The sequence below is a fragment of the Labrus mixtus genome, chromosome 7, assembly GCF_963584025.1.
Source record: "Labrus mixtus chromosome 7, fLabMix1.1, whole genome shotgun sequence".
NCBI classification, from domain to species: Eukaryota; Metazoa; Chordata; class Actinopteri; order Labriformes; family Labridae; genus Labrus; species Labrus mixtus.
In genome coordinates, this window is record NC_083618.1 from 14,404,219 (window position 1) to 14,424,647 (window position 20,429).

General features: G+C 39.4%; 1 protein-coding gene across 1 annotated transcript in view; it reads right to left on the bottom strand.

The window, feature by feature from the left end:
• Positions 1-3,131: 3,131 nt before the first annotated feature.
• iars1 (isoleucyl-tRNA synthetase 1) overlaps positions 3,132-20,429 on the bottom strand; it is a 53,908-nt gene continuing 36,610 nt past the window's right edge. The window contains exons 24-34 of the mRNA XM_061043183.1: positions 19,022-19,124; positions 18,837-18,920; positions 14,770-14,944; positions 12,422-12,534; positions 10,590-10,685; positions 7,560-7,736; positions 7,112-7,232; positions 6,452-6,577; positions 5,621-5,767; positions 4,400-4,552; positions 3,132-4,155 (exon numbers count right to left, since the gene is read on the bottom strand). Of these exons, the coding sequence (XP_060899166.1) occupies positions 4,073-4,155; positions 4,400-4,552; positions 5,621-5,767; positions 6,452-6,577; positions 7,112-7,232; positions 7,560-7,736; positions 10,590-10,685; positions 12,422-12,534; positions 14,770-14,944; positions 18,837-18,920; positions 19,022-19,124 (1,378 nt within the window). The 3' untranslated portion in view covers positions 3,132-4,072. The remainder of the gene's footprint in view (positions 4,156-4,399; positions 4,553-5,620; positions 5,768-6,451; positions 6,578-7,111; positions 7,233-7,559; positions 7,737-10,589; positions 10,686-12,421; positions 12,535-14,769; positions 14,945-18,836; positions 18,921-19,021; positions 19,125-20,429) is intronic.

The window sequence follows — 20,429 nt, forward strand, 5'->3', positions numbered from 1 at the left end:
CAGATACTAATATGTGTTGATTAGAAATTCAAAAATGTATTCATAAAGAACATTGATGTAATATCCTGTGTATTTTAAAGGAATTGGAAACCTCCAGCATCCTACATATTTGCATTAAATACCCACTAATATGAATAAGACAGGGGGGCACACATTGGTATTCTCCAAATAAAGTTTGATAGTTGGACGTATTGCAATTACTACATTTTTTTTTTTTTTTTTTTTTTTTACATTAAGTCAATAAAATCTAATTTACAACCATGAACTTTGGATGGAGGTTCTTCCAAGACAGCCTTGGTTCATTGTATACAAGTGTTTAATATTTCTGAAAAAAACTCAAGTTAAAATATTCATAACATCACTCTTAAATATTGGTGTTGCTATCATTTCCAAATAGTATCCATTTCCCTCTGGCTCTGGTAGAAACAGTAAGCCAAAAGCTGGGTAAACAGAGCTTGGCATTTAGCTCCACTCCATATTTGCTTTAATGTTAATCTTTTGTAAATCTATGCTATAACTGTCTCAAATTTCCCATTATCAGATGCCACCTTAATTCCATTTTGTGGCCTGTACGCCTGCTACATCTAAAGTAGAATAACTTGTCTTTTTCATATCCGCTTACCAATGTGCGAGTTGTTTGAGGTAGTATTTGCTGCTGTCAATCTTCAGTAGGCCACACACTGGGCGCTGAAAATTGATTTACTGGCAGAGATTTAGATTTTTCCATTACGCAGCATACATGTGTTGCCATGTTGCCAGAGTTGGTCAGAACAGCCTCTATTGGCCAATGTGTATTCTTGAAAAACACTTTATACTGTACTGGGCCAAGGATTTTGGCTGAATGTCCCTGCAGCACAGTGTAAATGAGTTGTGTTGTCAGTTGTTACAGTCAGATGACAGCGATCATGTTCACTTCTCACATACTGCATACTGTATTCCTGTGATGTCTACGACCAGATGGGTCACAGAGCTACTCACTTACCTGGGTAGGGCTGTGCAGAGGCACAAATGAAGCAGCAGGAGCAGATGGGAGCGAGACAGATTAGAAGAGGATGAGACAGAGCTGTGTGCTTAATATTTAACCAGTGAAGCAGCATGCTGCTCCGCCCTGGAGGGGGGCTAAAATCATCATACTGAAATGACTCTGACAATAGAGATGCAGGAATTCAGTAACAGTAAAATGCAATAATATTCGATTCACATTGTGAGGTGGTATAGTTATGTCATGGCTCTTGCTGCCCATCGGTCTTCATAGTTGGGTTAGGAGGGCTGATAGGTGCCATGTGATAGTATCTGTGTTGCATAAAAAGAGCCTGGTTCTTTTGAAGGTGGTGATGCTCTGGGTTGTGGTGGCAACCAAGGGCCATGTGGTAGGTTATGTAACTTGTCAGTAGGGCTTAAGGGCATAATTGGGATGAGGGGTTTCTTCACACAGTGTTTACCCTCTCATTAGGGCACAAGTATTTTGTGTTTATTTCAAAATATGGGTAATATTTCAATTGGTGAAAAAGTGTTCCCCAAAATTCCAAGTCAACTTTAGTTCATACTTTGTCCAAAGAGTTTGAGAAAAAGCCGAAGTACAAATCTTTCTTTATGTTCCTACATACTTCAGTTCATTTCCCCCAGTTATCCTCATGTTATTGCCCTTCATTTCTCCCTCTGCTGATCTGACAAGAAAATCCCAAACAATGGAGAGACAAGGTTTAATGCGCTATCAACTCAGACCTAATAACACACTGAACAAAAAAAAACACTATTTTCTGTTGTTTTTCCCCAGTGGAAAAAAAAACTGCTGCAACATCCCCAGCTGAGAGATACCCGAGCAGTCCCCCCGGGGCTCTTCATTAATCAGCACACACAAGTCCTACTGTATACCCCCTTGCCTATACACACACACAAATACACACAAGGCATCTCACTTTATTGGCTGCAGACCAGTGAAACCAGGTTTCACGGACAAATTAACACCATCATGCCCGTGGATGTTAGTACCCTGTAAACATCCCCTGGAAAACAAATTATAGGAGAACAATGTAATGTAATCTACTGAGTCAAGTGAGATTATTTACTGCCTCTTTTAAAGTCTCCAACAGAACTGCCATGCATCTGAATTCTTTTCGACCGGAAAAGTTTGTTGACATTGAAGAAAGTGACTTTAATAATAGGACTATTTTAGTAGGACTATTACAGCCTCTCGATGATAAAAATAGTTGTCAGGATGACCCAGTGGAAGATTAACATCCCTTTCTGTGGACAGGTTGTTACTGGGCCAGCAGTAATAGAACAAACAAGACACTTTTTAATACACAAACTGGAAACAGAAAATGTGGCTGTTTATTTTGACACGAAGGATCCCTGCATTGCTTTAAGAAATTGGTTCACAGCAACTATGCAAACATTTCTCTAACTTTCTTCTGGTTAAGGAGAATAATACCATCACAAAGTTGTATTTCTAGCCAGAAGAGCATGATTTTTCACTTTGAGTTTTTCACTACAGTGATAGAGTAACAGACAAGCTGCTTTGTAAGAGCTGATTACAGACTTTATGATAAACCAGGGAAAAACTTGAAACAGTCAAGTGCCTTATTCTCAACTATGTATAGGTTGTATACCTGCTCTGCTGTTTAATTTTACTGCAAACATTTTCTTGGAAGGATAGTTAGAAATGTTAGGAAAACATTGGCAGTTTGCCTAACTCTACATAAGTCTGGAATAAAGAGTAAACAGCTCTGTTCAAAATCCACCTACAATCACCTCTACAGCTCATAATTAACATTTTAAATCTAGTTCATTTAACTAGAACATAGGTATTAGTGGTTTTAGACCATGGTGCTATGGGCAAATTTTATTATATTTGTATAGTTTCTCCTGTCTCCAGTCTTTACGCTGGGCTTTAAAGATAAACCATCTTACATGTTTTAAAATGTTCATTCAAATTCACTTTTTTGCCGCAGAATGAATTTAAATCCCATTTATTTTACTGGTTCCCCGACTTTGCAAAAGTCCAAAGATAGTACCATGATTCAGTCAAAACGTCCGGAAACATGTTTTTTCTATAATTGAAGCTAAATGAGACTGCAGGATCCCACAGACATGATGTCTGAATGGACAGAAAAACAAAACATACAGAATTTGAGTCACATTTGATTTATTCCATTTGTCACTTAAAATAGAACATTCTCAATGTGTTGATTTTTTTTTTTATTAGAGACCCCTTTGTCCTGTAGATTCAGCAGCCCGAAAATCCATTTTACCTTTTAAATTCCTTTACAATTGTCAAAGGATTCCCAATGCAATGAATAAGCAGAATAGGTTTATCTGTTAAATTCAAAAATCTGTTGAAGCACAATAGGCCAAATTGGTTTCCCAATAATGAGCGGCAGCAATAATTACTGTGGACTAAGCTCACCTCAAATAAGCCTTGAAGGGAAGTAGCTTGCATAATATTTCCTAATTAGCATAAGAAAGGAAAACACCCATTGGCAATACTGACAGCTAGACATGTTAGACAGTACCCTTGAATCCTTATTTCCAGGAAGAGTTTGATGTTTGGTTTTCCGTCCATCCTATTTTCTGTAACCAGCCACATCACACATCTATCCAGCAGATCTATTCAGCTGTCGCATGTAATTGTCTGTTATAGAAGTACATCCACTTTAATGTGAAGAAATTATGTAACACATTGTGCTTCCATTAAAGTGTCAGTTACTATAATAAGTGACAAATTAAAGATGAAGTCTTAAAACTGCGACAGGGAGAACAGTATTGTATGACTTGGCTATATGCGATGATTAATTAGAGCTTTTGTTTCACATCAAAATTTCAAGACATCTTTAGGCTGGCAAATTTTGTGCCGGAGATGTCTGAAGAAATGTTAAGACATTGATGATAGTGACTGGAGAATAAACGTTTTGAACTTGATAGATAAACCTTTTTTGCATCTGGATTCCAAGAAAAGAATATGACTTGACTATACTTTAAAGGGGGCTTATTCGTAAGATTTAAGGGGTAAAAAAACTCTGTTCAGGGAACCTACAAGAGATGCCAGGATCCCTACATGGCTTCTCTGGATTTATGCTTCGGCTGTTGTTGGAAGAACTCTCACAAACAGAGTTTTGGTGTTTAGAGATTTCACTGATGAATCAGCCGGCAGCTCTGAAAAAAACAAAAAAGACATGAAAAAGCCTTTAAAAAAGAAAGAACGTTTTCAAATGAATCTCTAAAGCTCCAAAGCTGCTCAAGATATGATACAGAATCAGGATTTAAAACATCACTGTTTCATTGCAGTCATTTATTTTATCCATAATGGACTATTTTATGCATACTAAATGAGCTGTCATATCACAGACACAGACATCAGCATAAATATAACATGATATCTTCCATCTCTTCATCTCACCCTGTGTGAGGTCCTGGTCCAGGTAGAGTTTGAGTCGTCTGCTGCGGAGGCCGAACACCTTGGCAGCCTCAGACAGCAGACCTGAGTGGTCGAGCCCGTTCTTGCCCACTGGGTTCACCAAAAGGAGGGTGCCTGCGTCTCCTGACTGGCACTCTGGAGGAGAGTAAAGGAGTGTTGAGGAGAAGTGAAACAGACAGACTTTACTTCCTTTACAAATGAAGAAATGATTGGCTTGTTAGTGCGGCTTGTTCACAAGTCCTGGGAAGGAAACAAGTGCAAGCTCCGCCCTGGGAGAAGGAAGAGACAGAGGAGAGGAATAATCAAAAAGAGTTGATGAGAGAGACAGGGCCTGGATGATCTATTGATGAGTGTGACTGTGTGAATGACTTAACCGGATAAAGCTGGATTTGGGTTAATTCTTCTGGTCTAATGAACACTACATGACTATTATTAGTAATGTATGTAGTATAGTTTCTATTTTCTGTAGAGATTAATATGTTGTATACACTAAATAATTATCTAACTAAAATATGATCCAGTATTTTTAGAGACTAGCTCATTATTTTGAATAAAACCAACCTATTCACTTCCTTGAAAGTTAAAAAACTAAACAAAAAACTAAAAGACACTTTGCTTAGCTCCATCTGAAGGCATACGAAAACAAGAAAGAAGCTAGCCTCACTTTTACAAAGGTAAAAAATGATGTGTAGAAACCACAGAATAAGGGGTGTTTGTGTTAAGACTATTTCTTTGGTCCCTGTAAACTGGCTGCTATAGCTTACTGTTTGCTATATTGTACAGGCAGGAGTGGAAGAGATATTTTAGTCTTACTCTGATCAAGAAGTAAAAAATATAGTAACTTATACACAACAGATAAAAAAGAGCATGTATTCAACAGGGAATGTTCTCTGAAATGTCAAACTATTCCTTAATGCGGGGCGTAAACAATGTTTCAAAAATGTCCAACTATTCATGAATGAAGGAGGCTAACTTTTTTTATTTTTTTCTAAGTAGTAAACCTTCTCATATCTACTGAAGAACAATGTTTCATGTATGAATTTAAATGAAGCTTTGACTACAGAGACAAAACTGGTCAGCAGGATGAATTCATTGTTGCCACTGGACTCTCTGGAGAATTGTATCATAATTAAAAGGAGCCATGTCAGTTTAGCCTTGGCTGTATATACACTACATGGGTGTGTGTTGAACTGTGTTTCTCACCAGCCGGTTGTGCGTTACAGAGCAGCAGGTTCACGTAAGGACACAGAAGGGTGTCGGTGGTGGGGGCGGATCCAGGGGAGGAAGAACCCGAAGTCACTGACAGAGTTTTACCGTTGAGAGCCTGAAGGTCTGTTTTGCTGGTCAACTCTGTGAAGAACACACAAAGAACATTAATAGAGAAAGTAGAGTTAGATATTCATCTGGGTGATTATAGAACCATTTAACTCGCCACAAATGTGAGTCGATTTTGTCTTTTCATTTACAAGAATGAGGACTAAAAGAGAATATAAAGCTTTTATATCGACCTTTTCCTTCTTATAGTGTCAAACAGACTGAAATAGAAATCATTTGGAACATGTGGGGAAGAATAGATAAATTAGCAGAAATTGAGCTTGCAGGCAAAAATGCTTTATCAAATGTTACAACATTATATTAATGATGCTACATCAGTATGCAGTGGAGTGTATGGATGATAAATGTTACTGCACACCCTGCTGTACAAATGTTAGCTGCAGCTACATAGCTATCTGAGAGATTCTCAACTGTTTTAGCTAAGCTAGCTGGCTGCACAGTCCTGTTACACACACCAAAACAAATCATGCTGTGAAATCATGCCAATATTACACGGCTAAAAAATAAATGTCTAAAAACTAAAAGTTAAGTTCTCCAGGGTTCACTTCAGAAAGAATCAATAAGTTTGATTTAGGAAAAAAGCAGTCTCTCTGCTCCCTCAACTCACAAGTTTAACAGTGTGAGCTCTTTTCTACTAAAACAGTTTGGGGTTTTTTTCTTGCAAAAAGATGAGACTGGGCTGCATATGTCTTTTCCTACCGGTCTTGTCGTTGAAGACTCTGAGTTGGGTGTTATTGGTACCAAAGATGCTGCCACATACTTTCTTCAGCAGGTCCAAGCCCAGTCTGTTATCCCCTTTGGGGTTCTCCAACAGCACGACCCCCTCTAAAAGAAAAAACAGTCCGACAGTATTATTGGACGAGTCAAACAGATCAGATCAGAGAGAGAACTACAGGTAAGACAAATCAAAATGATGTCGTGTGGGCTGTGCAATAGCTTCATGGTGTTCTTATGTTTCCATTTTTTCTTACCTCTGCTATTTCATCTCTCATGCTGTGTTTTTGCAGATCTTGGGCAATATTGGTAATGTGCAAATATGCTGTGTTGTTAAGCATTGGTAAGGGCCTTTCTGCTTACATGCTGGATGTGTTTTTCTATTGTTTTTTGATTGATTGATTGATTTAAGTGGAAGCAGCTGAATGTTTGGCAGTACTTTGAGACAATAAAGTGTATCTTATCGTAAAGTGACTGAATTTATCTTTTGCAAAAGCACAATAAACCTTTGAAGACGACATCATTATTGTCAAAGTATTGTGTGCTACACATCCCATCATCTCACAATCAATGTATGCTCAATTTCCCAAAAGTGCTATTTGATATTTTTTTCTGATAGGAAACAACACGTTTCACGTTTTCAACCTTGTTCTTTGTTGTTGACCGTCACTCTGAGGTTCACGTAGGAGCAGGCTGGTCCATTTAGCTGAACGCGAGGGGCTGAACATCCCTTTACGATGATTAACTCCAAATCTGAGCCCTTTAGCTGCAATAAGAAAAAAAAAAAGATAATGAAGAAGGCAAAGAGGGGGCCACACACTCAATGTTTGTGTTCTTTATTTCTTATACCAAACAAAAAATACACTCAATTGCAGACGTTTAGGAATTACTATGCTTAAAAAGATCATAAGAACACTTTGGGCATAAAATCACTGTCGCTCACACTTATTATATTACACAGAGTATTCTACAAACATGTTTTATTAATGCTGAAAGGCTGTGGTGCACCTCAATCGGCCTACTGAACTGAACTGAACATGAGTGGTAGTAAAGGAAACAATACTCCCACTCGCCCTGAGGTCTGCCTTCATACCTGAGTCTTTTCCTCTATGATGACGCTGGCTGTCTTGGGGACAGGGAAGGGCAGCATTGGAGCCTTGGTGGTAGCCAGGATAAAGTCAGTGTGGGCCTGGATCACAGAGCTCAAGTACTCCCCCTCTGGCTGACAGCGGTAGTACACAGTAATCTCATCTGATGGAACCAAATGACCCTGAGTGATTGGAAATGGGTATTAACTCATTAATAAATACAAAGCAGTGTTATTCTGTTAGTAATTTAGGATTTTATTTTTTACTTTAAAAAAGTTTGTATAGTAAAAGGCACTACAATGGCTTAAAATGTATAATTTCATTTAATTTTTCGATAGGTATTTCTTCTAAAGGCTGTCTCTCTCCTGTAAGAAAAAGAAATCCAGAAGAAGCTATTACCTGATACAAGGAAGAAAGAGCGGATGGGATAAACAAAATGGACGGGCGGGCAAGAGAAGACAGGGTAGGTATTTTAAAGAACCAAAACAGTACAGGAGGAACAAATGAAGGCAGGAGGGAACAAGGGGAGATTTTTTTTATTGGATGAAAGCCCATCTATTTTGGCATTGTGTTCTGCCAGCTTCCTCTAACCTTGACACTTTCAAACACATTGATCTCATCCTAATCTGCAGTGTGCGGCCGTGCACACACACGTGTGCACGGCCGTACACATATATATTGACTGGGTAGTACACACACACACACACACACACACACACACACACACACACACACACACACACACACACACACACACACACACACACACACACACACACACACACACACACACACACACACACACACACACACACACACACACACACACACACACACACACACACACACACACACACACACACACACTCCAATTGCAGTATGTGGCTCAAGGGCAGAGGAATAACGTTAGCTAGATACAGAGGAGCAGTCAATCAATGGAAGAAGGTTTATAGGCTTTTCCTGCCAAGTCAAGGTAGTGACCCTACCCTGAAGGGGCTGATTCACACACTCACACACTGACACACATACACACAGTGTTCACATCAGACAGAGCTAAACAGATCTCCAGTTTGTGAGCAGTTGAAAACAACAATAACAAACAAAAAATAAATAAAGGAAATGCTAACCTCTATTTCCCAACACAGCACTTGCACACAACAAAAAACACAATCACCCACACAAACCCTGATAAATACACAAAACCGCCCCAAACTACTACCAAACATGTCAAAGAATGGTTCAAACATTAATTCCCATCCCCGGGGTGGAAAATTCCTGACAGATCTCAGTTTGAAATAACTGGAGGAATTTAGCCTGGCTGGAAGCCAGTGCACACCACTGCTATAGGCGGACGGAAAAAACTGTTTGTTGCTTGTGAAAACAAGAGGCTGTTGGCTAATCCGTCTTTACTCTCCAGACCACTTCAAAGCTCCAACATTAGAATCTGAAAGGGGCCAGACTGTAATTAAGCTTCCATTAAGCCTGCCTTATGATGGAGAAACTTCTAACTGTGACGCTGCAGTGGAAAGATTTCAAAACTGGCCTCACAAAATTAGCATGGGACATAAAGAGGAAGGGGGGAGAGAGGGCCGAAGAAAGGGAGGGACATGTAACCAAAGTATGTACGATACTCTTCTTTTGTATTTGGTCAACAATATTGTGCTGGAACTAAGGAGTCATTTCACCATCAATCCATGCAATATTAGTTTATCAGTCCATAAAAACTTAGAACTGTGTGAAAAACAGTACAAGAGAACGTCAGCTGTTATTGTCTTGTACGACCAAGGGTCCAATATGGTGTCCCAAATCTGACAAATGGTGGAGATATCAGTGATAGTTACAGTAAAAAAAACCTAAAAAAAGTATTTAATGATACCAAAATAACTTAGACTGATCTATAAAAAATAAAGAATAAACTAAGCGTTGAAAGCACATGTTAAACTTTGTAATTTTGTTTTCTCATGATCTTTTATGGCTTTTTTGTTCTTTGACATTTTTATTTGTCTCATTTTTGGTCCCGTTACACGTTTAATAATTTTATTTATTCCCTACTCTCAATGAAACACTTCTTTCCTCATCACATTCCCACATTTCAACACACCATTATTGGAGATTAAAGTGATCTATACAAAAATGTGATATGATACTCTGAAGTTCATGACTGTGTTATCACCTGAAAATAAGAAGAGTTATGTTTTTATTACCTAAGAAGGAGCTCTTTTTATACTTACAGGGGGAGCAGGCCCTCTTTCACAGACGTGCATTGTTGCATGTTTCTACAGAAGCCCATAATGGACAAATTAAACACTGAGCACCTTCTAGCCGCCTCCCTGCACTAGATTGGGTGGGTGTGAGGAGAGGGTATTCAGATGTTTGCTATCTGCAACCTCAGTTAGATGAGTTTAGATTGCCATTAAAGTTATATGCCATTAAATCTTAAACATCAGTCCCATCAAAAATTAATGAACACATAAATAAGCATATTATATCCAATAAGATTTAAAACAAGGTTATGTAGTCTTTTATTAAATTTAAAAAAATGCTTAAATATAAATTAACAGATGCTGATGAACTTCCTTTTGATTTACAAATCTATCGCCTTTCTTGTGTGTCTTTATTTTTAGTTCTGAGGTCTGCAGTGTGAAACAAATCCACCAGGAGGGTATGTGCTAGTTTTCCAGTCCTCCTTTAAACATTTATAGTATTATGTTTCTCATATAGTATTTTTAGTAAAGTTTTTGTCAACTGTGCCATGTTTCTAAATGTTTCTCACATTCCATTTCCTTTCTGTGTCTCTTACTGTCATATATTACCCATACAAAAAGTCTTCATGTGTTTCTTTCAGTACAATCCTCAGTCTGCTCCAGCAACGTGTTTTGTTCAACCCGTCACAGCCCTGATTACATGTATCAGCAAACAGTTTCAAATACGTCACCATCTGATCATTACACACTGGATTGTTACATTTATTAGTAGTGTGTTATGTGTCACTCTTGTTTCCCAATGGAGTAGCGCTCCTGAAATAATTGTCCCACCTTCTTGCGTAGTTTCTGAATGCGGTTGATGACCTCTCGAGCAATGCCCTCATCCAGCATGGACTGGTCCGGGGTGACATCGAGCAGCACCAGGACCTGAAATCAAACATATCGAGGCAAAAGGAGAGTTGGAGCTCGATGTTAAACTGATCCAAAAAAAAAAATCTGAGAAGCACCATGTCACCGCTTAGTTTAGATACCTGTTTTAAATAATTTTAAGCACTTTCTTGTCTTTTGAAGTTATTTTTCTTGCTTAAAAATATGTAGCACAATAAATATGAAAATGGAGTTGAAAAATGATACTTAAAATATTCAAGAGTTATGTGATCTAATATCAAATGAGCATTAAATTGTCTTAAAATCCTGCCCACAATTAAGATGATTCAGCAATAATCTTAACATTAACATCACATTTTTCCTCAATACAAAAAGTAAAACAACAACTATAGATTACTGAGGTTTAATGTAAAAACATTTCTACTCTACTTTTCTGATCTATCATCTAAGAACATACAGCAGCCGACTTTGTTTGATAAACTGTGGCACACAGCAACAGGTTTTCACATGACATGAAGATCATAAAGTGGTATTCATTCTCTTATATCCTGTTTACTGAAACATGTCACAAGTCCCCTTCAGCCGCATGCTACAAGCTATAAAATTGAAAAGGCATAGTAAGACAAGAGACAATAGCAACTTTTAAATAAATAAATAATGGAAAGCAAGCAGGTTTGAAATTATTGTAGGCCAAGCAAATGGAAATGAGTGTGATGTTGTTTAAGGAAAAGCTGCTGCCAGTTCGGAACACTTTAACATGGGCAGATTGAGGGAAAGAGATAAAATGATGACAAAGAAGTAGAGCACAAATAGGGCAAGAACATGAGAGAGGGAGGGGGAGAGGGAGGGAGGGAGGGAGAGAGAGAGAGAGAGAGAGAGAGAGAGACAGAGAGAGAGAGAGAGAGACAGAGAGAGAGAGAGAGAGAGAGACAGATGGGTGCTGGAGAGACAGTGTGAGCAAGCGACAGTAACAGAGAATTATAAAGCCAGCTCAGTAAACTGGTATTAAGGTGCAGTCTTGTGGTGTGTTTACGGTTGGAGAAGCACTGATTGGAGAGGGCCTGAGGGAAACGCATACATGCTGGTCTCCACTTAGGCGTGAAATGATTTCATACATCACACTTACAGTAAAGACACCTAAATGCATTTACAGTATATAGAAGCCTAGTGCAGGTGCTGCAGCGTAGGAAAAAAAAATTCTCTTCAGATCTGGTCGCATGACACTTTGTGGCTCAATGTACACAACAACAGTCTTTAAAGCAACAATATGATAGTAGTTTCAAGGTCAATTTAACAGCCCAATAACTCTCAACAGGGAAGATGGCGTCTCTGCCATGTCCACAGCGCGGCCCGTTTACTGCAGTATGTAACTTTGGCAGCCGGCCGAGGTCATCTCGCGAGAGGTGCTAACGGCTTTATTGCACTAGTTCACACACCATCTGTCAGTTATAAAAAGCAGCCAGTTAGCACGTCTGTGAACTGTCTGCTAAAATTGGTGGGGCTAAGAGGGACGGCGGTAGCTCGTTGTTGTGATACAAGAAGACCATTTTCACACCGCTGTCGCGGACCACTTGTCTTATGGGTAGCCTACTTGTCGAGCATGTCTGATAAAAGTTGATAAAAATGGCACTGGCGTTGTCAGCCCTTGGTCTTAGTGGAAAAAAGAAAAGAAGGAGGAGGTGACGAACGGTATTTCTTCTGTTTTCCTGCAGGGCGTCCCGTTCTCATGAAAAGTTAGCAAAGCCAAAAGGATTGGGTTTAAATGAATAGCATACCTGTGCATCAGAGTGTGCTTCATACTGCGCGGCTGAGCCAGAGCTCTGGTTGAAGGTGTACATCAGCCTCAGGTCCTCCTCATGGAGCTCATGTCCATCAACCATGATGGATCCTTAAAATCAACAGCAACAAAATCAAACAAAATCAAAAAATAATCCCCATTATATAGCAGCAGATAATAACATTCATCAGTCATTAAAAAAACAGCCTTTAACAAAAGTAAATATGCTGTTGATGCAGAAATCAAAACAATGTAACCCCGTTGTGTCTCTGCACCATTAGACCACATTTCAGAACAACCATAAATTACACCGTCAAAACAGAAACCACCAGGGGGGTGGTCATTAAAAGAGTTTGCGACCACAAACATTAAGATTTTTCCTTTTTCATTTTCTTTTCTGTGGAAATCTAAAATGATCCTCAGGGTCTTACAAATAGGAAAACATGTCCAAAACTAAAACGCCACCAGTCTGATAACAGGAAATTGATGATATAAGGGCAGGTTGGGAAAGTCTCAATGCGTGTGAAATAGCTGATTATTGAGGCAGATTATGATTAAATCAATTCTGGCTACAGGCTTTAGTGCAAACATGATGATAAACTATTTATGCCTCCTCTACTCTCCTAATTAAATTTGAATAAACTGCCAACTGACTGCGTGAGTATAAGTCTGTATTTAGCAGTGTTTCCTCTATTGGAAAGATCGTTGAAAACGTTTCAATAACAACATGCCACCACTTAATAATAAAGCGCTACTAACATGCGTGGAAGGTGGGTCTTTGTTTTGAATTAACCAGGGTCTGGACCTGTATTTACTTACATTTAGAGATTCCTTACATTACAATCTCACCTGACCACATCCACAAAAGATCTGAGCATTCAAACATTAAGCAAACCCATCTGAGTCCGATTTTATATCTTTTGTTTTTGCCAGTGGCAACAATTACCCACGTCTGTGTTCTGACTAAAAACCATGACCGTGTTCTTCTTTTCTCTTCTCCACGCCCAGAGGCTGGGTGAAACAGTCACTTCATTTCTCTCTAATCCTAGATTTCCATGCTTTGATTCCCTGTGTCCCTCCTTTCTTCTCTTCTCTTCTCTTTTCCCACCTGGTGTCTTAACCTATTTTCTTTTTTTCCCTGTCAAACTGATGGGATCAAAGGTACAGGTAAGGAATAATGAGCAATTCAGCCAATGGCCATGAAACCACCATCAGTCTCCAACCAAATTGCCACCCTTATAGTCCAAGTCGAACAAGGTTTTTTGACTTGTGGAGTCTGAGCTGGAGGTTAAAAGCAGACTTTGACTGAAGGTGTAGCATTTGTTATTCCATGGACATTCTACTTGTGAAACTGTATTAGAGACAGAAATATTTATACCACTTAATGAACAGTAGAGAAGGCTTATTTTATTCATATTTCTTTATCATATTATACTTTCCGGCTAGCCATTTCCCCTTCTTCAGGTGTTTATGCTAAGATAAGCTAACAGGCTGAGAGTCCAAGCTTGATATTCATTTCCCCTTCAACAGAACGGTGTAGCATTGTATCGTTCAGAACTTAAAAACAGGTGATGTACTCTCAAACATCACATCTCTCCTGTGATCACCAGTCAGTAGAATGTATCACGGATCGACTGTAAACATTTTTATCTGTGCGTTTCCTCCCTCCATCAATTTTTCAACCATCCTCCACCACATCTATCTCTATCCCTCCATCGCTCATCCTCCAGTTTTTTTCCATCCAATTGGCCAGACTTCAAACATCCGAGTGATTGGAAATGTTAAGTTCCCACAGCCCAGCTGACCTCCACTGCCTCCTTCCCTGGAGACTCTGGGGGTTCTCCTCGTCTTTCTATAATTGGACGGACAAGATACCTTGGACTGCTTTGATCCGTACTCGAGCTCTGATTATAGTTTCAGGAGTGTTGGGGTTTGCAGGCAGAAGATAAACCGGCTGTCCATCTGCACACTATTTCGTTTAAAGTAATCTTAGTTACATTTATTGTTAAATAAATATCATTTTGAAAGATTATGCAGCATTTTGGCAATCATGTGCTTGAATGTTCACTCATCAATTACTCGTAAAACAGAATTATTGCTTAATGATTAGCTTTTGGTATTTGTAGTCACTTATATGAAGAACAAAAGCACACGAGGGACGACACTTGAGATGTAATTTGCAGAAAAATATGTAAGCTAAAAAAACTGCATATGGCTACTGATTTGCATTTTTGCATTTAAAAGGTTTCCTCAAGTTCACTGATAGTGTGCACTCTCCCCCCCCCCCCCCCACACATACACACACACACACAGACACACAACCAGACAGCTACACTGAGTTTATACCTGTTTTCTGGAAGGACTCGAGCTGCGTGCTGGTGAGCTCCTTGATAGAAGCAGTGATGGCTTTGAAGGCTCCCTTTAGTCTCTTGCCCAGCACCATGTGGTCTGGCTCGGCTCTCAGACTGATACCATACTTGTCCTTATCTGTAGACATCGTCAACTGTCGCACATTGAGCTCCTGAAGAAAACGGAAAAGAAGAAACAATTTGTCTTAGAGGTGAAGGTGAGGTTCAGAAACCAGAAATACTGTTTTAATCCCAGGGGGAAATCCGGCTGTTACAGTTGCTCTTAAAAACAATATAGTAGGAGGAAAAATAAATATATATAGAATAAAAAAAATAAAGTAGAAGAAGTAATAATAGAATAAGCAATAAACACAAAGTGAGAGTATTCAAAGAATAATAAGCTATGTACAAAGCACAGGGAAATTAAGATATAAACAATATTTACCACTTTTACATGGTGTATGTATGAGGGCTCAATAAGACACATTTTTTCCACTTTGTATCAGTATTGAACACGTGTCTGAACAAATTGTTGACCGGTTAAAGTTAATATCAACACAAAACAGTGGAGAGGTTTCCAGTTTTTGTTGATAAAAGGTTGCTGTTGTCTGTGCAAAAAAACAGTTTGAAGCACGTAAAAACCTGTGATGTGCACAAAAAGTGAACAAAAGTTGATTCAATAATTCATCAAATTCTGATAACATGTTTTCATTATCTGCTGCAAAACCAGAATTGCGGGAAAAATATTACTAGAGAAGATCTCCTAGCAACAGTGTGGAAATTCAGTGACCCTACTGCATTAGTTTATAGTTTAACCTCGAGAAGCATCTTTGACCTGTGGACAGAGAGCACACATAAGCTACTGAGGTTGGATGAGGGATCAACATAAGGGCAAAGTTTCTAGACTGGTAATAATTCAATAAAAAAGTGCACATGGGAAAACAATTTATAGGCAAAATATGCATTATGTTGCTGCACTTAGATATACTTTATTGATCCCGCAAGGGGAAATTCAATTGTTACACTTACTGACAACTTACTTACTTACCACACACATAGGCTGAAAAAACACACATGCACAAACAGGATCCTATGGACATGCTCTAATGGAGAGATGTCAGAGTTAGGGGCCTGCCCACAGCGAGTGCTCCTGGGCTGGTTTGGGGGGAACAGTGCCTTGCTCAAGGGCACCTCGGCAGTGTTCAGTAAGTGATCTGATACCTATCCAGCTACCAGACCAATTTCCAGATTTGGTCGGCAAGGGGACTTGAACCAGCAACCTTCCAGTTCCCAACCCAAGTCCTTACAGACTGAGATACTGCAGCCTCAGAAGCTCACAATTACAACAGATTATCAGCAATGCAAAGCTGACAACAGCCGAAGTCTATTGAACAACAAGAACCAAGTGTCAACTCTCTTCCCTCCAAACCAATGAGACATGGGAGAAGAAACAAACATTAGCAATATGACCCATACCTTTAAGGATTTACCTCCTGTTTCGTTTACAACCAAGTAAAACCCATTAAATAAGCTGGTATTGGTATGGGCTGGTATGCCCACTACTGTTTATGTAAAAAGAGTCAATTCTGAGGGGTTCAAAGTTAAGGTAAATGCTTTGTTACATCCAGTAGAAGTCAAATGAAAAACTTGAATTCATTCAGAGGTGCGCTGTAGAGGGCTGTTTAAAAATGTAATTCACCTACAGAGCAGAGTCAGCCGTTAAATCAACCAGTCAGAAAGCCAGGGGATGACAACAATAACGCTATTATTCATCATACAGAGGTGTGACAAGAGCTAGATCCCAGAACTTAATGAATTATTGTGTAGCTATCTAGTATCAAAGTATTACCAGAAAATCACAACAGTTGTAGTATAATTATGAAAGGCCGAATGGGTAAAAGGTGAATCCAGAGTGAATCAACCAAACTTTCAATTGCTCATCCTGTCTGACAAGACAGCACACACATTGAAAGACAGTTTGAAGGGTCCTCCCTGAGCAGAGGGACCTCAGGCTGCTCTCAATTCTGAGCAAATAAAACTTATTTACTGGAAGAGGGCTTTAAGCCGGCAAGGTTAAATGTTTCCCCCACCCAGAAATGCAACAGAGCGAGATAAGAAGAGGTTTGAACTAAGATACAGCTTGCAGGATCCAACAGACAGCTGTAGGAAAAGCTCTTTTCCCACATGGACCTCAGTCTGAAAATGTTCTGTCAATTTCCGGGGTTAGCATCTTATCGGAACAAGAGCCCCAATCCATTCCCAAATTTAGATGCATTCATAACTTCTTAGCATGTATCCTCTTACTCATTCATAAACTATTTCCGATTGGCTTTAGTGGGATAAATGCAGCAACAGTGCCACAGTTTCACATGAAAGAGAACCAGACATTCTTAATAAAGAAATTAAGGCGGTCATCTAAGTCAGATGTTGAACAACGCTGACGTCTTGAACTTAGTGGAAAATCAAAAAAATGTCAGGGCTTCCTGTGCTTAACGGCTGTGACAGTTAGTGTAACATGTGAGAAGTTGTTTTCCACTCTCTTTGGCAGCTCTAAGCCTACAGACTATTGTAATTCATCAGGACCATCAGAGGGCCGCTCGGGTTCGAGTCCGACTTGTGGATATTTTCCTGCATAACATCACCACTCACTCCCGATTTCCTACTCTATCCACTGTCCTGTCTAAATAAAGGCAAACAGCCTAAAAATAAAGCTTTAAAAATAAATGTACCTTTGCCTTTTTTATTTGCCCAAAACCGATAGGACACCTTTTTTTTTTTCCTTTAAGATTTATTTCGGGATTTTTGCCTTTATCTTGATAGGACATTGCATAGAGTAGGAAATAAGAGAGAGAAAGAGAGATAGATAGAGAGGGGGGAATAACATGCGCGAAAGGAGCCAGAGGTCGGATTCGAACCCAAGCAGCAGTCTCTGTACATGTGGGCGCGTACACTCACCACTACCCCACCAATGCCTCTATAGCAGTGGTTCTCAACTGGTGGGTGGGGACCCAAAAGTGGGTCGCGGAGCTGTTTTCAGTGGGTCGCAAGCATGTGCCTGTAAAAAACCGTCTGTAAAGCGCTTTTTTAAATGTGTTAGTTTTGTTCAGTTTCTTGCTTCGGTCAGATGTTTTGAACTGTCTGAGGTACAAAACATCTGACGGAAGTGGCAAACTGCAAAAAACGCACAATTTTTCATTAGATCAATCTGATTAGATGAAAAATAATCTAAATTTGGGTCACGATTTTTCAGGGAGGAGTTGGTGGCGGGTCCTGAGGCTAGACGATTTGAGAACCACTGCTCTATAGGACAACTTCTAAAAAACAGCCCCTCTTTCAATTAACAATGCACTAAAATTTTAATTATAGCTCATAATACAAACACCATCTATATTGAACTTTTAATATTACAACTGAACATACAGGCTTTGGATTGTCTAAGATTATAGCTTCAAGCCACCTTCTATTGTTTCTATCTCTTTTGATTGCTTATTTATCTTCTTAAATTCTTGGTACTCTCCAATCGACCTAAGTTGTCTGAGTTCCTGTGTTGCCTGAGTTCTTGTGATGTTTGGGTTCTGAAGTTGGTTGACTCTTTGTCTGGGTTCTTTAACTATTGGGGTTTTATTGTTGTTGGGTGCCTCATCCGTGGGTTGCTTTGTTGTTGTTGTTGTTGTTGTTGTTTGGGTTCTTCTGCTTTGTTGTTATGAATGCTTCTGCATTCAAAGCACTTTGTAAACCCTTGTTTCTAAAAGTGCTATACAAATAAACTTATTACTCAGATTATTTGTATAATTAAGAGATTCTACTTTTTTTTTAAATTGCTCTTTATCTTGTCAGAGTAACAGCACTTATTAGAGCACAGTCAAAAGACTTAGAGAAACACCTAAATAAAAGAGACACAGATGGGTTCTGGAGACGGAGTGTGAGAAGATGCATGTCTCTCTTTCAATCAGAGCACTGGTTAAAAGACGCTTTACCAAGACAGCACACAAAAAGCATGATCAATTAATAAAATGTCCTCTTGTTAACATAAAAGAAGAAAACATTTAAAGACATTTTACTTACTTCAAGGATGTATTTCTGCAGGGACTGGATGTCTTTCAGAGCCTCTGGGTCCTGGTGAATGACCACCACCTCCTTCAACGGGTACTGAAATACATCAACACATTATATGTTTAACATCGTTTACATTCATTGTACCTCTCCAACACTGGAGTGCATGAATGGATTGGATAAAGGAAATAATTCACCTTGACGGGCAGGGTCTTCCGGTCTCTGATCACTCTGCCCAGCTCAATCACAGACTGCATCTGGGAGACAGCACTCTCAATGCGCTTGTCAATCAAATTCTCTCTGGGAAAAAAAAAAAAAAAACTAAAGTTAAGAAAATCAAAGCATCCTAACACATGAATTAGCGTTACAGTGTGGTAGTATGATCTAACACCTCATAAGTCTGCAGTTGAGGTTGTACTGAAGAGGTGGGGGCATTTATGATGCTCGCTTTCCACAAAAACAATTATACCATAAAACGCTCCACCTGATTAAACTTTTGCGAGAAAAAAGTGTGCGCCCTTACTGGGCTTCCTTCCTAGAATATTAGATGTAGGAGGATGAGAGAATATATTTCAAAACAACCCCTCTTCTGAGGAGATTCATTTGGTATTCTGTGAAACTTTCTACAATGTCAGGTCACAGTTTGGGAGCGTAGGTTCATTTCTGTAATAGCTCACATGCAGCAAATTCTGGTTAATGGTGGGTTATTAAATTGCTTTTACATTTGGGAGAAAAATGAAAAAAAGATGTGTGACAAGGTTATTTCCACACGTCAAAATAAATAGAGTTCAGGACCATCAGTACCAGACAATAACTAAGGATCCTTCACTAATAAGGTACAGAGACTTCCACCTCCGGATACAAATTAGAGCTGCGCAGCCTCTGATAATCATGCATAATAGTGATATTAGCCCTAACTGTCTGCAGCATCACACACTGTGTGTGTGGGTTGTGTGTGTGTGCTTCTGCATGTGTGCGCCCCCAACAGTAGAGTGGAATGAGAGAGGAGAGGACACTGGGGACGGCCAATCATTTAATGAGCTGATTGAGGAGCAGCTGTTCCCGGCGCCTGATTGGTGGCTGACCTTTGGGAGGGGGTTGAAGTAGTCCCATTCGACAGTGGGAAGGACAAGCCGCTAATAAAGCAGCAGCAGTGAGTGCTGCCTAAGTGACAGGGGAGATTATATGAACCATTACACTCACTATTTTCCTTTTGCTAAATCAAATGGATATTTAATCATGTCAGAACTTTTTTTTTTGTTACAGTTAAAGACGAGGCAATTAAGTTTTGGCAATTAAAAATTCCTGCCAGGCATTGCAAAACTGATCAGCCACTGAGGCAAACATTTAACTGAGGTAATTGAAGAGAAGGGAAAGAAAATGATCATAGTCTGTGAGCAATATCCATCTGCTGGGCTGTATACGGAGCTTGTGTGGGTACTTTAAATGATCTGCTGAAAGTACACAACTCTGATCTCTCTCTAAAGAAAGAATCAACAGTTTCATCCAAAAAATGCAAGCAGGGTTAGTTCAGGCAGACTTAGCAGTGAACTTGAGGGAGGCAGTGCACAAGGATTTTTTTCTTCTTATCAGGTGACCTGATTG